This window comes from Symphodus melops (assembly GCF_947650265.1).
Source record: "Symphodus melops genome assembly, chromosome: 21".
Classification (NCBI taxonomy): Eukaryota; Metazoa; Chordata; class Actinopteri; order Labriformes; family Labridae; genus Symphodus; species Symphodus melops.
Window position 1 is genome coordinate 10019660 of NC_136711.1, and position 17907 is coordinate 10037566.

At 39.4% G+C, this 17907-nt stretch overlaps 2 protein-coding genes across 2 annotated transcripts in view; one reads left to right on the plus strand and one right to left on the minus strand.

The window, feature by feature from the left end:
- The window catches only part of LOC306842289 (heparan sulfate glucosamine 3-O-sulfotransferase 2-like), a 264943-nt gene that overhangs the window by 194038 nt on the left and 52998 nt on the right, over nucleotides 1–17907 (minus strand). The gene's annotated exons all lie outside the window — the stretch shown is intronic.
- Nucleotides 394–17707, plus strand: mss51 (MSS51 mitochondrial translational activator). The gene is made up of 12 exons (XM_079372361.1): nucleotides 394–543; nucleotides 2698–2894; nucleotides 3054–3203; nucleotides 5013–5137; nucleotides 5258–5821; nucleotides 10764–10857; nucleotides 11507–11692; nucleotides 14284–14433; nucleotides 14536–14660; nucleotides 15007–15570; nucleotides 15665–15758; nucleotides 17089–17707. Exons 2-12 carry the CDS (start codon nucleotides 2719–2721, stop codon nucleotides 17291–17293), a joined length of 2433 nt encoding a protein of 810 aa, XP_079228487.1. The 5' UTR covers nucleotides 394–543; nucleotides 2698–2718; the 3' UTR covers nucleotides 17294–17707.

Genomic DNA, 17907 nt, shown 5'->3' on the forward strand with positions numbered 1-17907 from the left:
TGTACATTTCGACAGTGTTTTTCACTTACTCACACACTTGTGCACTGCACTTTAATTGATTCCAGAGTTCCACTTTCTGATGTTTTGATCATCAGGTCCTCTCGTTTCCTCCTTTGCTGGCTGTGTAAAGTGCCTCTCTACATCTCTGAGTGTCCGCTTACAAGCCATATGAGCGTGTTTTTGCAGAATGCAATTTCCCTGATACCATATACTGTTCTTCTCAGTTTACTCCCCACCCCACCCTTCATTTTCTACATTTTCTATTTCCATCCTATATCTTGTTTCTCCAAGGCAAGCCCCCTCCCCGTCTACTGACCTATCCATCTCCCACTCAGCAATCCCCCCCCCCCCTCCAACCTCCTACTACTCATACTATCTCCCCCAGCCCAGGGGCAAGGCCAATCTCCCCACTACTTTGGCTCTAACCTCAGCAGAAACACTGAGTATACGACTCCTGCATCAGGAGCTGTCAATCATCTTCTTATCCTGAAGCAGGGACATTGAGAATCACCTCGGAGGCTCTCTGCTCGTCTGGAACCAAAGGTATGGCTGCTAAAATTTCCCTCCATGTCTCAGAGTTGCGACATTCTCCGAGTCTTTTTCTTCTTCTTAGTGCATGGCAAGGCAGGGTGAAAATGTGATAATGCCAGTGGAAGGACTCGGCATGCTCGAAACTTAACAGTGTCAAAAACCTGCCCTCTCCTGGGAAATCTGTTCATTCCCAACCCCTGCTTCTCTGTAGATACCAGGGAACTAATTAGATCTAGGCCTTTAAATATTACTCTGCAGTTATGATAAGGCTGAATCATTTCTGAGCAACACTTGCTGTGAAATTGAAAAGATACAGCGTGGCTACAAGTGGAAGAGTGGGGGGAAAAGGGAAGCGTTTCAATGTGATTAAGTGAAGCTTTTGTTTTGGGGCTCTGTGGAGTTTTCGAGGCCTTGGATCAGTTCTACTGTTCTTCAAAGACAGGTCCATATTGTAAATCACATTTCATAAGTTCAGTCAAATGTAGAACACTAAAATCATTAGATGTGAGATTCGAGTAAAATCCAAAGAAAGACTCAAGTTGACGTGAGCTACAGCGAAGGGTGTGTGCGCTTACCCCTCCGATGATCACATTTCTCTGCCCTTATTATTGTTCCCTAAATAAATAAATCATGTGACATGCAAGGGGTAACTTTGTGGGAGGATTTTTCTTCTTCCAGAGAAGAGGTATGATGATGCAACTCTAAAAGCGCGACTGAGATTTAGATGATCCTCGTCGTGTGTGTGTGTGTGTGTGTGTGTGTGTGTGTGTGTGTGTGTGTGTGTGTGTGTGTGTGTGTGTGTGTGTGTGTGTGTGTGTGTGTGTGTGTGTGTGTGTGTGTGTGTGTGTGTGTGTGTGTGTGTGTGTGTGTGTGTGTGTGTGTGTGTGTGTGTGTGTGTGTGTGTGTGTGTGTGTGTGTGTGTGTGTGTGTGTGTGTGTGTGTGTGTGTGTGTGTGTGTGAGAGAAAAGTTGTCAATATTGAATACTTGCACAGGCTCACCTTGTATATTTGTGTCTGACTATAAAGCATTATCATTGGTTCTGAAATAGCTTCTGGCAGCAGTGATACATTATCAAGGGCTGCATTTCAACCCCTATCTGGAGCCTTCTATTAGCAATTTAAATCTTTGTTGTGTCAGTACAGTCGTGCTTTTCTGGGTCATCAGGGTGCATAGTACAGATAGCTCAGTGAGGCTTAGGGCTGTGTCCTTCGACCCCATTTCAAGTCCTGCTTCTTCTCATTTGTCAGTCTGACCTGATGTGTGTTAATGTGGTGTCTGCTCTGTATCCGTCAGTGTTAACACAACACACAGACTTCTAAACCAGTGGATTTTAAAATGTCAAAGGGGCCACATTAATGGGGTGCTTTTTTATAGATCGTGGTGAGACGACAAAAAAATCCTTCAGGTCCCAGTCCATCCCTTTAAAGGCTTGTCGGACAGCAAAACACTACTTCCTTTATATACTTTTAGAAATCTTTTACAAATCTTGAAAGCTATCCCAGCTGAAGCTTATCGTTTTATAGTTTGCTGTGAAAATCGTGACCTAAACGTTTAAAACATTCCATTTGTGTTACATAGAAATCTAAAAATATTTCCTGTAGAAATAAAAATGTCATTAAAAGAGAGCTGATTTCAGTGAAGCGAGAAAGATGTGAAGTTAGCCAACAGGAAAAACTGCAACCATCAATTTTGTTTTCCAATCACACGTTTAAGATTGAATAGTTGTATATAAAGGATAATTGTCACAAGTCAAAAACTCTATTCATGCAGTTTCATTAAAAGACAACATTAACATTAGCTAACAGTAGCTCATGACATGAGAAGAAACCACAAGCTGAGCTGCAGTTTGCATTTGCTGAGTTTGTTTCTGCTTACTGCTTAAAGTGAGCTAACTTCACAGCAGTCATATCCAGCCAAACATCTGGTGTTTCAGGATAAAGTAAGGATAGTTAAACAAGGTCAAACTAAATTCAAGCAGTTCAGCCTACCTGAAAAGCATTAACGTGTGTTAAGATTAGCTTGTTTCAAGTTGCCTATTTTATTTGTTAGGGTAGGATTCCTTAAGTGTAAAAGCCAGGCCATTCAGTAATGAGCATCAAAATGGAAAAAAAAAAGTCTAACACTACATGAAGTTTAATGTGTTTAATATTTATTATTTCTTCTAGGGGAAAGTAAAGGCCCCAACAATGGCGTCCCAAGTCCCAGCAGTCCCAGCAGTCCAAACAGCCCCACAATCCTACACTCCAAGGACTGACAGTGTCTTTTCTATCCTGTCTGGCTTTCACTCATTGGACACTGATGTGCCCGGGCTCTCAAAGGTGATTCTGAACAAGCTCAACATGAAGGACTATAAAGAGTACAGGTAAAAACATATTATGTGTGCACATACATTAAGTTCATATGGGCAATAAATGTTCAGAATGCTTTGTTAGTGCTTAAGTAGGGGCCTCTTGAGGCTTGATTTGTCAATTCTTTCCACAACATACTATTCAATTTCTATAAAGTGCCTATTCCTGGATAGGGCTGCCCTTGAGGGTAAGGCGACAGGAATCTCGTTTCGCAACTACAAGGAGTTGTTTGAAAAAATGGAGGAGACCTTCAAGTTCTGCACCAGCTGCAACAAACTCCCGGAGCATCTCACTGAGGGACAGACGCTGAAGCGTTGTGTGAAGTGAGTGCAAAGCCACAATAGACAACAACCAATGAGCTTGGTTAAGTAGGTTCTCTATGATGAATGATTGGCAATATCCTTGGATTAACTCAGATTTACATTCACCAATGTTGACAACCAGAATATTTTAAGCAATGGAAACCTACACCACTCTCTGGTTAGCTCGATTATAAACTGGTCAGGATGCTGCTTTGACATTGTTGTACAATACCTGTCATGTGTGAAGCAGTAACAGTTGCTGTTGTATCAGTGGCAGAATTTTTGGAGAGCTCGACAGACATGGACATTTGCCAATGCCAAATATAGCACAGTCCCCTGACTGTGATTTCTACGTTACTCTGCAGCTTATTAAAAGCAGCTTAATACTATTTTATTATGTCAAACTTGAGATATTATTTCAAAGACTGTTTTGAGAATAAGAAGTGGAGTTCACAGTCTGCTGTATATTCTCTAGTGCCTCATCGTCTCATTTTTCTCCTCGCTGTCTGCTTTTCTTTCACTTTCTCACTCTACTTTCTCGAAGTCACACACAACAAAGTGTATTTCTCTCTCACTGTCTCACATAGACGCACATAGACACACATTCTCAGCTGCCATTGCCTCTCTCGGAACAGTGAGCAGGCACAAACAAAGTTGCTGACAAGTAAGAGACCCCTCCTGACCTTTGACATCTGAGAAAGACCTTATACGGTTCCAATAGTGTTGTGTTGTGATATTTAAAATAGCACTTTCATTCTTGTTCTGATTCAGGAGACCTTTTAATAACTTATGAAGTAAAAGTATCTTTGATTTATAATTTCATTTTTAAAGGCTGGTGTGTGTTCTGCCTTTGTTTGGTGTCTGAGTTTGTGTCTACTTTGTCCAAGTAAAAGCCTCTTGTGGAGGACATGTTGACTGGTAAATTATTTTTATTTAATTCTGATACCCCTCACTTACAGTATCCCATGGCACCAATTGTCTGTCAGACCTCTAATCCACATTACCTCAACACTTAATGGTTTGTCAACAACACTGAAGCCCACATGCACACAGAGACGTCAGACAATCACTCATAAATTCCGACACTGTTGCCAAACGTAATCTCAAACAAGACAGACTTCATCCTCATTGTCATGAGTTTGCAAATGAAGGACAAATATGAAGATGAGCTGTATGTATAAACCCCAATTCATTAAAAAGTCCTTTAATCATCACCTCTTCTTTAAACAGAATATTATAATCAGAATCACAAATACTTTTCTAATCCCAGGAGGAAATTTGGTAATAAGAATGTAGGAACTAAGAAGATCAGTTCCTGAAACTTTGAAAATGAAATGTTTTACCCTTCATCTTTGATTTTAGCTGTTCATTCCATTTACAGTATAAGGGTCCAAACATTTCCAATGGGTGACAAGTCAGGACTGCAGAAGGCCAGTTTTTCATCCAGACTCACCGTTTAGTATTGATCGCAAACTACTCCTAAGGCTAATCATAATATAAACACGTTTCATGGTGTCAGAAATGTAAGTACTGAGACATTTCAAACAGATGACGGCACAAAATGAATGGTCGAGGACGATGATTTGGTTTTATTTAATTTATCTGTTTAACTGTTTTGGTAGTGATCTTTTACAAAGGATTGAGAGATTAACAGTCAGACCTTATTTACTCTCTTGATACTGATCTTGATTAGTTTAAAAAACAGTCAAGCTTTAGCAATATAAAATGGATTATACACAGCTTTGCTGCTTGAAGTGCCCTTTTACTCTGACTTTTGTGTCTCTCTGTTTGTTAATCTGCGTTTCTGTGTACTCCCATTTCCTCTCACAGATGCTTGAACGTGTACTATTGTACAAAGGACTGTCAGAAAAATGACTGGCCTCAGCATAAAAAGGTCTGCAAGACATTGCGTCTAGTGGCCATTGACAGACTTGTGGAGTGGCTGATGTTCACTGGTGAGAAATTAAAATGTATTATGTAGAACTTCATCAATGATTACTGTAGCTTCAAAAATAAAGACACAAAGAAAGCCCTGTCCCTTGTAAGTCAGATGGATATTCTACCCCCCCATGCAGGTGACCTCCCACTCCCAACTGAGAAGTGGTCCAAGCCAACTGCTCAGGTGAGGAACTGGGACGACTGGCTTCCCATGCAGGGGGATCTCACGTCTCACCTGGCCACCATCCTGTCTGGTACCAACATGACGAGCCTGTGGAAGAACGTCAGCAGGCCCAGGCCAGATGACTCAGACCTCAAAGAATCGTTATGGCGGATTCAGAGCGAGTTCCTCTCTCGAGTTCTCACAGTTGGGATGGCTATGCAACAATTTAGTCTTAACCCGTATGCTAAACCGGTCACTATTCACATAGCAGGGGCGTCCCACAATGAGACCATGGGAGCAAGACTCACCGACTATGATGAGCTGAACAATATGTTTCCAGGACACCAGGGTATCGAAATCGTCATGGTGGGACCAGAGGTTGTGGACGGCCCCGTCATGAGGCCTCCTTTGACTGCGTTTGGTCCCAGGGAGAGGGTCTACATCAGTGCCTACAAGGGTCTCTACCACCAATTCTGGGAGGATGTTGTGGAGAAAGATAGAGCTGGCAAGCCCGATTTGGTGGTTGGATTTCATCCTGGTATGTATATGCATCTCACCAAACAGCAACAACACAAAGTTAAAGCTGTTAGTACACTTCTGGAAGTTGTAATTGAAGGTATTGAATCTCTATTACAAAAATGTCTGAATTCAAGGTTGGAAGTGTACCAGCGCTGGTGGCGCAGCTGTAGCACGTGCGGCCTACGTATTGAGGCTCAGTCCTCGCGCGGGCGGCCCGGGTTCGCTTCCGGCCTGTGGATCATTTCCCGCATGTCTCTCCCCACTCTCTCTCCCTGATTTCTGCCTTTATCCACTTTCTTTTCTATAATAAAAGGCATAAAGGCCAAAACAATAATAATTCTTAAGCATGTCATATATGCATGTGATCACGATCACTTCCCAACTGTAGCAACCAACTCATATCAAAGTTTCACAGCAAATAGTATTTTCTGATTAAACCAATAGACTCCAATCATTGCAGCTTTGTGGTTATAGTACCCCATGTTCAGACACCACATTCTTCCAAGCAGACAGCCCTTGTTCGAATCCAACCTGTGGCTCCTTTCTGGGATGTCATTCCCCACTGTCTTTCTCCTAGAGTTATGACTCTATCCACTCCAAAAATAAACCTTAAGAGAAAGACTCCAGTCATTGTTCAGTTCTAATTTCTAGCAGCCTTTACTGTAGTCATTTTCAAGCTGTTATGTGTTAAAAAAAAAAAAAACCAAAACTGCTTCCTGAAAATAATCAATTGAATTCAACATTCAAGAGCATATGACAATCGTTTTATCTTGTGAAATAAGTCTTTTCTTTTCTTGATAAAACAACATGAAGTAACTTGTGAATCAATAGGAGTTGTATTTGCTTTCCTGAAGGTAATAAAATGCTAAAGTCTCAAGATTACGTCATTAAAATAAAACAGCAAGCATGGCCAGTTTGGGCCACCGTTCAAAGTGGACTTTCCCCTCTAAACGCTCTCAAATCACCCAGTAAAGGACAGAATGATTGCTGAAGCTATACATAGAAACTGCTCAACTTAAGTGGTCAGCTGTCTCGGAGAAGCAGAGACTTGTCTCCCTTTTATGCTCATTTGACAATTAGGTCTTTCAGAGAACAGAGCGAGTAGGAGATGTATAACTCTAAGATCTGGCCTATTCATTAGCGCCAGGATTTTATTGGGGACTTGGGTGATTAATGGGAGCAGCTGGGAAACAGTTTGGCAAGTAATGGCTGGACTCAGCATAATGTCAGTAAGCTGGCCTTGACTCTTAGTTTCACCAGTTTCACTCTGACAAACATTGTCAGCCCCATTCCTGTGCAAAATCAGTCTGGTTACATTTCTTTTAAATGTTTTATTCTGAATTATTGATTAATGAAACATGCCTTCTTCTTGATGATATCTTAACAGCAGCTGGAAAAAAATGATGACAAATAGCGCAATGACATCCTCTGTCTTTTCTATGTCCACTCTCACTGGCAGCCACCTCATTAATGTTGTAACCCTATACCCTCCTAAGCTCTTGCAGTGAATCAGTTCTTTGACCCTGTCCCCCCCAGACCATAAACCCCAGCTCAGTTGTCAATGTAGGCTCCATTGGAGTTAAATATACAGTAGTCATTCATCCTGCAAGAAAACATAATGGCTGGCTGTGTTTCATGCCACAAAGCTGGCAGTGCACTGCATTATGACACTGTTTAAGTGGTTGGGGCGTAGAAAGCATGACAAAGAATAACACAGGAAGTTGTGTGAAAGTCACAAAGAGAAAGTGAATGAGAGACGAAAAGGCTGCTAAAAAGCTATAAAAAAAGATATTGAGGATAAAAGGTAAATTCTGTCTGAGGCTCAGAGGGGAAGCTCAAGTGACGATTTGTCACAATTGGTACAGACTGTAAATTAAAACGTTATCAATTTGAAAATTCCTTATAATTCGATATTGTTATATGCTTTGAAACCTAAAGGCCATATTTTAATGTAAAAATTATCATAACGGTTAGCCTTTACTTAGATAAGAGCTAACATTAGCATTCAACTACTTCCTAGCTAATTTATTAAATGGTAAGGGAAGCTAATTCATAACTGTTAGCTAGCTATTAAAGCCATGAGCTAAACACCTGCTGTACAGCTATCTTATTAAGGGATAATGTGTATCCATCTGCCTCTGGTTGAGGTCCTGCTGACCCTGACTAACTCATGAATCAGCGCAGCACATTATTCTTGTTGACATTTTCTTTCCCATTCACCTGTCTTCTCAACACACTCCTACCATAGCATGTCCCTTTACATTTTTTTCTTTGTGATAGATATTCAGCTGCGTGGACTTCCCCTTCATAGCGTACAGTGTTTACTTCTTCTAACCTCTTAGTCTTTCCTCCATTGCTCTCCTCTCTTTGCACCCAGTAAACGGACACGCTTCGAATTTATTAGACTTCTTTCCAAGGATTGACATGATATAGTCCTCCAGATTCAGGGATTAGAGCTGAATGCTTAGCAACTGTCTGTTCATCTTGACAGTAGTACTATCAAGCTATACATAATTGGCCAATCAGAAACAAGTATTTAACAAAGCAATATAAAAACATATAATGTAACCCATACAGGGCAAGCAGGACTTATCTCACCTTAATGGGGTTCCTCTACGCTTACAAAAAGCTCACTAAGCATTACCTGTTTATAACCCAGCTACCTACCTAAAAAACTATAATCTGACACAAATTATTTGTTAATTAATTATTAATTAATTCAACTATTAATTTTGATTTTTTTTAAAATGATTTATTACTTCCACTAAACAGGGGACTCATACAGGGTCTATTAGAATCCACAGATGGAGCTGGGTCCAGAGAACAGTGCATGTTAGCCTTCTTGGATTTAGCTGCAGCCCATTGCATCACATCAAACTGAACATTTCTACACACCACGGTGAAGTGAAAGACAAGGTGAACATTTCTGCTTACCAATCTTGGATGCTACGGGAAGTTGGCTGCTGTGTGAATTTGTTAAATTGACCTCAGAGAATAACAGCACGAGGAGTACATCAACTGTCAGCTGTCACAGGGGAAATGGATATGGGCGAAACAATGTAATCCATACAAAGATAGACTGCTGAAAACAGACAGCCCATGCACACACATAACCAGACAGCTTTTTGTTATTCATGCATCATACTGTATTCCCATCTTTCTAAATCATAATTTTTCACACCAGGTACAAAAGAAGTCCATCCCCATTAACACCATCTTTATCCTCCATATGGCTAAAATTTGCTCTGGAGCCAGACAATTATTGCAGTCGTTACGAGCCAGACTATGATGTCTCTTTGTCACGTTATCTCCTGAAGGTCTACTCGCCTAAATGCTGTTAAATGTTTTATCATGATGAGAAGTGTAACCTCAGGGATGGTTGGTTTCACGACATGCATTATTCAGAACAAAATCCCTTCTTTCTGCAGCAGTGCTCCAACAAGAAGATGTGGCAGCGACGCAGTGTTAAACTTGATACCATCTGTGTGTCAGTATCACAGGCCTTTTACAAGTCTCTGCCTCTGCCATGCTATGAAAACCCCAAACAAACACGCAACCAGTACACATCCCCCACGAACAGCTGAAGGTTTAACAAATTAACTTTTCCTTGATGCTGGTTGGAATGTAATCTCTGAAAACATTGTTTTCCTGGAGGAACTTATAATGTTATACATTGTTATGCAGTGCAGGGAAAAGCTTTTTCTCTCTCAAGGACATTTAAGCTTGACAGATTTATTCTATTTTATTTGCTGCTTTGGTGGCTCGAACCTCAGTTGCCTGGTTGATGGTCAAGCTGTTCACCATGCCACCCTGACAGTCAGGTCAGAGTGACATCTGTCAGTAAATATGCTGCAAGATTAAGAAGCAACCAATAAGAGCCAGTGAAACTACTGCACTGTATGTCTTTTTGTTTGAGGTTTTTCTCGCCAGTTTGTAGCCAGATTGACAATATCAGCTGAAGATCCAGAGGGAAGGCAGTCAACTAAGAGTAGAACTTGTATTGATCAAGTGTAATCTGTTCGATTCTCCAATCACTGAGGACCCGATGTTTCCTTCTATCACTCACTGCAGAGACTTGCAGTCAGAAACCTCAATAGATGTTTTTTAGTTTAAGTAATTTACTTGACATATTTATTGAGGACTTTTGTTACAAGAGGGGCTTATTCTCAGATAAAGACTCAGAATTTCTTCCTTAAAAGGCAATTTTCTATAATTTTCTTTAAATGTGTTGCAGACATATTTACACTTCCTTTGATAAATTGACAAATTGTGATTTACTCAGATACTAAGAATTACAGATTACAGATCCGCAAATCTTTTAGCCTCATAGTTTTGTTCAGTATTTTGTAAGAAAGCTAAGATGCTAAGCAGGCATATTAAACACAAATATACTATGTGAGTATGGAGGCATGCTGATGTTTAAAAATGTGCTCAAATCATAAACATGCACTAATTTGATTCTAGCTGCTACCCTGACTGGACACTTGTCAGAATCAGAATTGTTTATATCGCCAAGTACATTTACACATACAGGGAATTTGTCTTGTTGTATTGGTGCAAAAAAAGAAAAATAGCAAGCACTTAAATGAAATAAAATATAAGCAATTACCAATCTATAAAATAGAATTAAAAAAAATGTCAAATATTAAGAACAATATAAAAAACCACAACCTTTACAAAAGGTGCAATGGACTGCATGTAGGAAACTAAATGTAAAGTCCAGTGAGCGTTAATGTAACACATAAAAGAAACAGTTTCAGCCTTCACGTCACTGTGACGTTTTCTGACTGTGGCGCTGTTGTGAGTCTGTGTTATGTGGGAGGAGGAGGAGGGAGGGCAGGGAAATTGTTCATGAGGCTTTTGTTCTCGAGTCATTATGAATTGATGGAGAGATATTTAAGATTTTCTTGAGGTTAAAATAATGAAATCGGTATAACATAGATGCTTTTCACGGTTTTTAGGATTCCATGCTAACCAGGGTCTGGCATCGGGCTGGCTGCCCACCTTACTACTACTGCGAGATTACAACATCCCTTCCTTCTTCACTTTGTACTGGTAAGTCACTAAAGTGTTAATCTGAAACCATCAACCTCTTTCACATTTTACAGCATGATAAAAACATGTCTGCCCCTTTGAGAAACAATGAATATTTTAAGTTCTTTGTGCCAGAGGGACTCATTATGTTATCTCAACTTTACCATCTGCCATCCTGAGCTCTTTGAACTGGAAATGCCTGTGACAAAAGAAACTGCACCGTACCTCTTGCTTCTGAAATGTTTCAAACAAAACCTATGCCTCCTGAAAAGTATAATTGTTTTGCATCCACAAATTACATTTAGTCTCCCAACTCCTCACCTTTCGGACCTCATCATCACAGTCCTCAGTCTCAATGCAGTTATCGCTGCCCACAACCTAGATCACACTGCTCCTCTCACACTCCATCCCTCTGGTGGCAAATATCACTTTCCTGTTGTGACAAAGGCCAAGTTGAAGAACTAAATTATTTCCTCTGCTGCAGGCACCCACAGAAGACTTCCCCTGCAGATTGTAGCTTGATGATAAAGCAAAGTTTAAACTGTTATCTTGTGGGCGGATGTTAAAAAACGAGTGTGAACAGTTGTTTCGTCTCCCCTAAGTCTGAGGACAATAAAATTAAACAGACTTTATTAACTGATTCCTGGGCTCTTTCTTTTTGTCTCCACAGGGAGATGGAGCTTAATCAATCACTCCAGATCCTGCTGGAGTTGGAGATGCACATCAAGGACAGTGGACCTAATCCATTCACCTCACAGAAACCAGAGCAGGTCCAAGCCAGCCCCAACAAAACCCCTGTCTACTGCAACTCTTATTACATCCGTTTTCAAGGACTACTGCCTCAGGAGGAGAATTTGCCATACTTTTAAGACTCAAACATAATGGCTATTGAACCTATTTGAAGTCTCACATATAACAATATATTTTAAACCATGATTGTTGGATCTCTGAGGCCCTCAGGCGACTTTATATAGCTGATAAAGACGTCAAAGCTAACTCTCTTATTTGGAGCATTGAGTTTTTCATAGGAAAATAATCCCTTCAACTCATATTCTGATGAATTCTCGAGTTGTCAATTAACAAGATTTAATACAGAAATCAATCAAAACTCATTATTTAGCTTGATGGTACCTGAGGGCAGCAGAGGAGAACAAAGCTTTGTACTGTGTCAGTGCCCTAAGGTGAAATGCTTTTTTGATATAAAGGTTCATGGGTGTACATACATAATGAGATCAAAATTGGTTTTGTCATTGTTTGACGGTTTTCTGTTAATTGCTCAGTGGTTAGAATTATTCCCTAGTCTCATATTAAATGCAGGATCAGATCAAATGCATACCAATGTTACACATGATACCATGCTGAGTTTCTGAATTAGACAAAAAATCCGTTTTTTTTGTTTTTGTTTTGTGATTCTGCCTTTTTTATTATTACCGTACAGTATTTATTAATACCACATAATTATCTTATACATGATTGATTACAGTAAAGCTAGTTTCTATGTTCCTAACAGAGAATTACTGTAGTGCTCTTCAACCCAATCACTCAACAAAAACAGCTACATTTATTGTAAACCTCTATTTCATTTTTGTTATAACTGATATGTTTAATAATGTAGATATAGACGAAACAAATCAAATAATTCTGCCGTTCAAAATAACCATATCAAAATCATCTTAATGCATCTTCCATTGTGTTTGGTTAAGGTTTCCTCATTAAATTCCTGTAGTCAAAAATGAAACTTTATTTCAACATTCACATTATGAAATATAAGGGCAAATAACTCAATCTTTTGATTCAGTCTCATTACAGCCATGTCACCCCTTTGGGCATCTGGGTCCCAAACAGAATTAAACCAACCTAAATGGGGCGGTTTGGAAATCGGGAGTCTACTTTTGTAATGTAATCCTGTTTGATAAACAGTTTTACATTAAAATAAAACAAATAGAAACATATTTTTTCATTTACTTTCATTGCACTCCGCCTGTCTGTCTCTAGCTTTGGCTTCATGAATTGGGTTTAAATACCAGCCTTCACAGTGAGATATTGCCCTCTACTGGATAAAATAAGTAATTGCATATCCAAATAGTACAACTTTCTTAGAAGGGTATGGTAATTTCAGAGGTTGAAGGCGCAGTCTATCACTGTGGGTAGATATTTCAAATATATTTATGTGGAGCATGTTTTAGATGAAACCTATTCAAGAGTGTAATCTTATCCAACAGTAATGGGTGGATTTCAAATGTTGTATTGCATAAAAAATTATTTTTTAAAAAGATTAGAAAATCACATTTGTAGGCCTACTATTTATACAATCGTCCAGCTAACACGTGTCTGTAGCTCTTGTGACCTCAGGAAAGGTCTGGAGTTGTCAGAGCTTTCTAGAAGTAAAAGCACAGGTGTTATATCTGACACCGGCAGCCCCCTGCAGGCCGCTCACATGACAAACCGCACGAGCAAGAGGCACCGAACTAGCCCGAGACTCATTTAAAGATGACGGAAACTGAACGGTAAGTAAGTTTTACAAAATCGTTGTAACTTTTTTTTTTTTTTTTTACCTCGAAACATCATCTCGTATGAAAAGTCTAAATTTACAATAGGCCTAATATAGAGATGAGTCCAAATGAAGCCTCCAGAGCAGAGGCGCCTTGTGCTCGTTAATAATGACAGCTGCGGGGTTTTAAAGGTGCCAATAACCTCCCACAGATCTGTCTTTTGTCATTTTATTGTCATCTTCATGTGTTGTTTTATTGTGTCATTATTTTCCTTTAACTTTCGAGTTATTATTAGTAGGCCAACAAGAGACTGAAAATATAGTACTCTTACTAAATGAGTAACCCCCACAGTATGTTGTCCATTGGTAGCCTACATAAATGCACATTTTATACAAACAGGAAATTAGGTTCCCTAAGACAAAATAAAAGCATAGCAAAGACCAGTTTCTTTTGTAAATCTTTTAAATGTAACTGTTAACTTCAACTGATTTACTACAGTATAAATCAATACATTAAAACATATTAGATTACATTTTTTCATTGTTTACTTTAATCCATTTAAAGAACAACACTGGTAAATAACTATAGAAAGCTCGAATTTGATCAAATCAACACTCATAAAAAGAGCTCAGGTATATTTTATACTGTATGAGGTGTGTATATATATTTTTTAAATTTTGCTTGACTGTCGGATTTATTTTTGTTTGTGTGGCAACATTAACCTGCTTATTGGACTTCTGTTCCTCTATTATTCTCTTATTCACACAATCCACTGATATTCTGCTGTTACATCAGATGATACGCGGTGGACAGGAACACCATCAAGCAGCTCCAAAACAACATTGAAATGCTAGCATGAGGAACATCTTGTTTGACATGAGAGTTGCTTGCATCTTCTGATCTTTAACACCTCCCACAGAATTCCACAATAAAGCGTTTTTACTTGTCTTTACAGAGCTGATGTGGAGACCAAGGTCAGACCCATGGCCTTCCGTTCTCAAAAAGAAATGTTTGAGAAGATGGAGGATTCTTTTAAATTCTGTGCAAGTTGCCACAAATGGCCGAAACAGCTTTCAAACCCTCAGAGTCTGAAGCGTTGTGCTAGGTAACAATAAGCAAAAAGCAGCATACCTCTGCTGCCAAAATGTTACCTCATCAAACTCGACCATTGTGCTATGACATATGTCATTGTTCCATCTTCTTGCAGATGTCTGCATGTGTATTACTGCTGTAAGGAATGTCAGAAAGAGGACTGGTCCAAACACAAAAAGTTCTGCTCACAGCTGCGCATGGCTGCCATTGATAGAGTGGTGGAGTGGCTTCTGTTTAAAGGTAAATGCACATAAAAGGCAAAGGCTGTGACCAAAACCATTCACTTATTCTCACTTCTTTCTAATCACTGCAAAAATGTACCGTGCAAAAGGTTTTAACAATTGGCAAAATACAAAAACACCATTCATGGCATTTTCTCTGTGCCATAAAATTGTGATAATTGTTGTATTTTTTTTGTTTGTTTGTTTTTTTACTTCCCCTTTTTTCTCTGGATGGCACGTATCTGAGTTAATTGCCACCAATTGTGCACTTTTCCCGATGTATTGTGAGATACTTCAAGTCAATACACTAACATATAGGGTTTTTTTTCTCACTAAACAAACTGTTGTATGTTTCCTAACATTAGGAGATCTTCCATTCGCCACAGAGAAATGGTCAAAGCCACAGTCAGAGGTCAAAGGTTGGGATGACTGGCTCACCATGCAGGGAGATCTCACCTCTCGCCTCAGTCCGGTTTTAAGCGGCGCAAACATGAAAGACTTGTGGAGCAACACAGGCAGACCTCAGCCCGACGACGATGACCTAAAGCGCTCACTGTGGAGGGTGTGCAGCGAGTTCTTCTCCAGGCCGCTCACCATAGCCTGGGGGATGAGGATGTTTGGTCTCAACCCTTTCTCCAGACCTCTCACCGTCCACCTGGTGGGAGTGGCTCAGAGTGAGACTCTAGCAGCGAGACTCACTGACTATGATGAATTGAACAAAATGTTCCCAGAGCACCAGGGTATCGAGATCGTCATGGTGGGACCAGAGTTGGTGGGCGGCCCCATTGTGAGGCCTCCTCTCAGGGCGTTTGGCCCCAGGCAGAGGGTCTACATCAGCGCCTACAAGGGTCTGTATCACGAGTTCTGGGAGGAGCTGGTGGAGAAGGAGGAGGCAGCCAAGCCAGATCTAGTGGTTGGATTTCATCCTGGTGAGAATATGACTTTGAATATCAGTGTTGTGTTGTGTGCTTCTTATTGAACTGACTTTGATGTGTTTGTGTGAACTTTTTGTTGTTGTTGAAGGATTCGATGCCAGTCAGGCCCTGGACCAGGGTTGGCTTCCAACTCTACTGCTGCTCAGAGATTATGAGATTCCCTCCATGTTTACTGCTCTCAAGTGAGTCTCAAGAAAAGCGATCATGCGCTTGAATACCTGAAACAGAGTTATGGACTGTTACTTCAAAACTTCAGAGGCACACATTGTATTTATACTACACATTTATTTCACAACTTTATACTCCTGTGATTAAGATTCTATTAAAACATGACCAGTTAATAGATTAAGAACCACACCAACTTAATAGAAATATATTGAATAGTTTTGTAATACTGAGTTCTACATTACTGTAGCTACCTACATCAGCTACAATATTAAAGCCTTGTTAACATGTTTGTTTAATGTTTGTCAGGAATAAAAAACATGACATATACATATTTAAAGATCTACACATACCCACAAACAAAGCAAAAACATGTCATGAGATGTAAATGTACATCATTTATTTATACAGCCTTTTACAACAATCCTTTCGGCGAACCAAAGAGCTTTACAACAAGTCGAATAAAATCCAATAAAAAAGTTGAATAGAAGTAATAAAATACAGCGAAGTAAAATAAGATAAAAGATAAAAGTGTCACCATGCTACTGGGTATTAAAAGCCATACGAAATAAATAGGTTTTCAGCCTGGATTTAAAAAGGCTATGCTCAGAAATGAGGCACATTTCAGCTGGAAGCCGATTCCAGAGCCTGTGAGCAGCAACAGAGAACGCTTGGTCACCTCAGTGCTTATATTTTGACCTGGGTACCTCCAGCAGCAGTTGGTTTGTTGTCCTTAGAGATCTGACAGGATCATGGACAGTTTTTTTTTGGCAAAAAAAAAAAAGACATCAGGCATTCAGTATACGTATTTTACCTTAGATAATTTAAGTACATGGGAGAGAATTTTATATTGCATTCTATTGCTACAAATATAAAAAAATATATATTACATACAGTAGATAGTTAAATTTGTCTTCAGTGTCTGCAGGGTTATGATAACTAAAAACAAGAACAGTCAAGAAGTGGACTGCAGTTTCACAGATCGCAGGATTATAATTTAGCTGCATTGCCATGAAAGTATTTTGTAAAATGCTTCTTTTTGGGATTTATGTAGAGTGTTAGGTATTAACTGGTTTGTTATTAGGGGCTGTAATGAAAAGTTTTCCAATTAAGTCTGGTAGTATATGATTAATAATCTGAATAATCTGATTTAAATTTCAGACTTTTGTTGACATTGTTAGATTAGCTTTAAACAGCACACAGTCACTTGATGCTAACCCTTTGCATCATCTGTATTGTATGTTACACATGTACACATATGACAAATGTACTATCAAGTCATCAAATCCTACATTTTCTACCCACAACATGTGTTTTGATGCTGATGCATCTTGTCCTCCTTCACAGTGAGACAGAGATGACATACTCCCTGCAGATCCTGTTGGAGCTGGAGATGGACTTGAAGGGAAGTGGAGCCAACCCCTTTGCCTCTTTAAAACCAGAAGTGGAGGGTCAGTGTCCCAACAAGCCCCCACTCTTCTGCAACTCTCACTACTTCTGTTTCCAGGGTCTGTCTGAGAAAGTGGAGTTTGAAGAGCCAGAGGAGGTTTGAAGTAGCTGAGTCCTGACACAACTCTGATTTTAAGGGACTGTTTTTTTCCCTATATTGAAATACTACAATTACAATAACACAAATAGTGTGTAAATACACATTTTATTGGTTAAATACTCATATCCTTTTCATTTGGTTGCAAATTGCAAAGTGTTGGCTGTGACATTTACCTTCACTATCTCTTTTATATTGTGTTCAACGGCCAGAGTGTGACATTTGAATAAACCGTCTCTGAACTATGGTTGTGCTTGCAGAGGCAATAAAACATTAAAGAAGTATTCAAATGTCTACTGATATCAAGTCTACCATAAAAAGTTACAAATTGATGTGTGGGGGAAATAACATTCTCCACTTTGATTACCTGTAGCTTCTCTTCTTTATGCTTTTTAAACTACAACTTCATGTCCATTGACTTTTCACTCATTTTAACCTGATACACAACAATCATTTCATAAATCTCATAAAATTGCATATTTGTCGTCATCTGTTTATATTTTTAAAAACTTTATATCAAAACATTTGAAAACTAGAAGTGAAAAACAATGCAGGCGAATTTTTTTTTTTTTTTAAGTTGAAAGATGCCGATAATCCATATTCCTCATAAAGATTTTATT

Bases quoted from the DNA above. Each gene is read 5' to 3' on its own strand.
- mss51 (XM_079372361.1), top strand. From the start codon at position 2,719: ATGGCGTCCCAAGTCCCAGCAGTCCCAGCAGTCCAAACAGCCCCACAA. The intron at 11,693-14,283 runs GCCATACTTTTA...TTGTCTTTACAG, and splicing joins CTGCCTCAGGAGGAGAATTT to AGCTGATGTGGAGACCAAGG. The intron at 14,434-14,535 runs GTAACAATAAGC...ATCTTCTTGCAG, and splicing joins AGTCTGAAGCGTTGTGCTAG to ATGTCTGCATGTGTATTACT.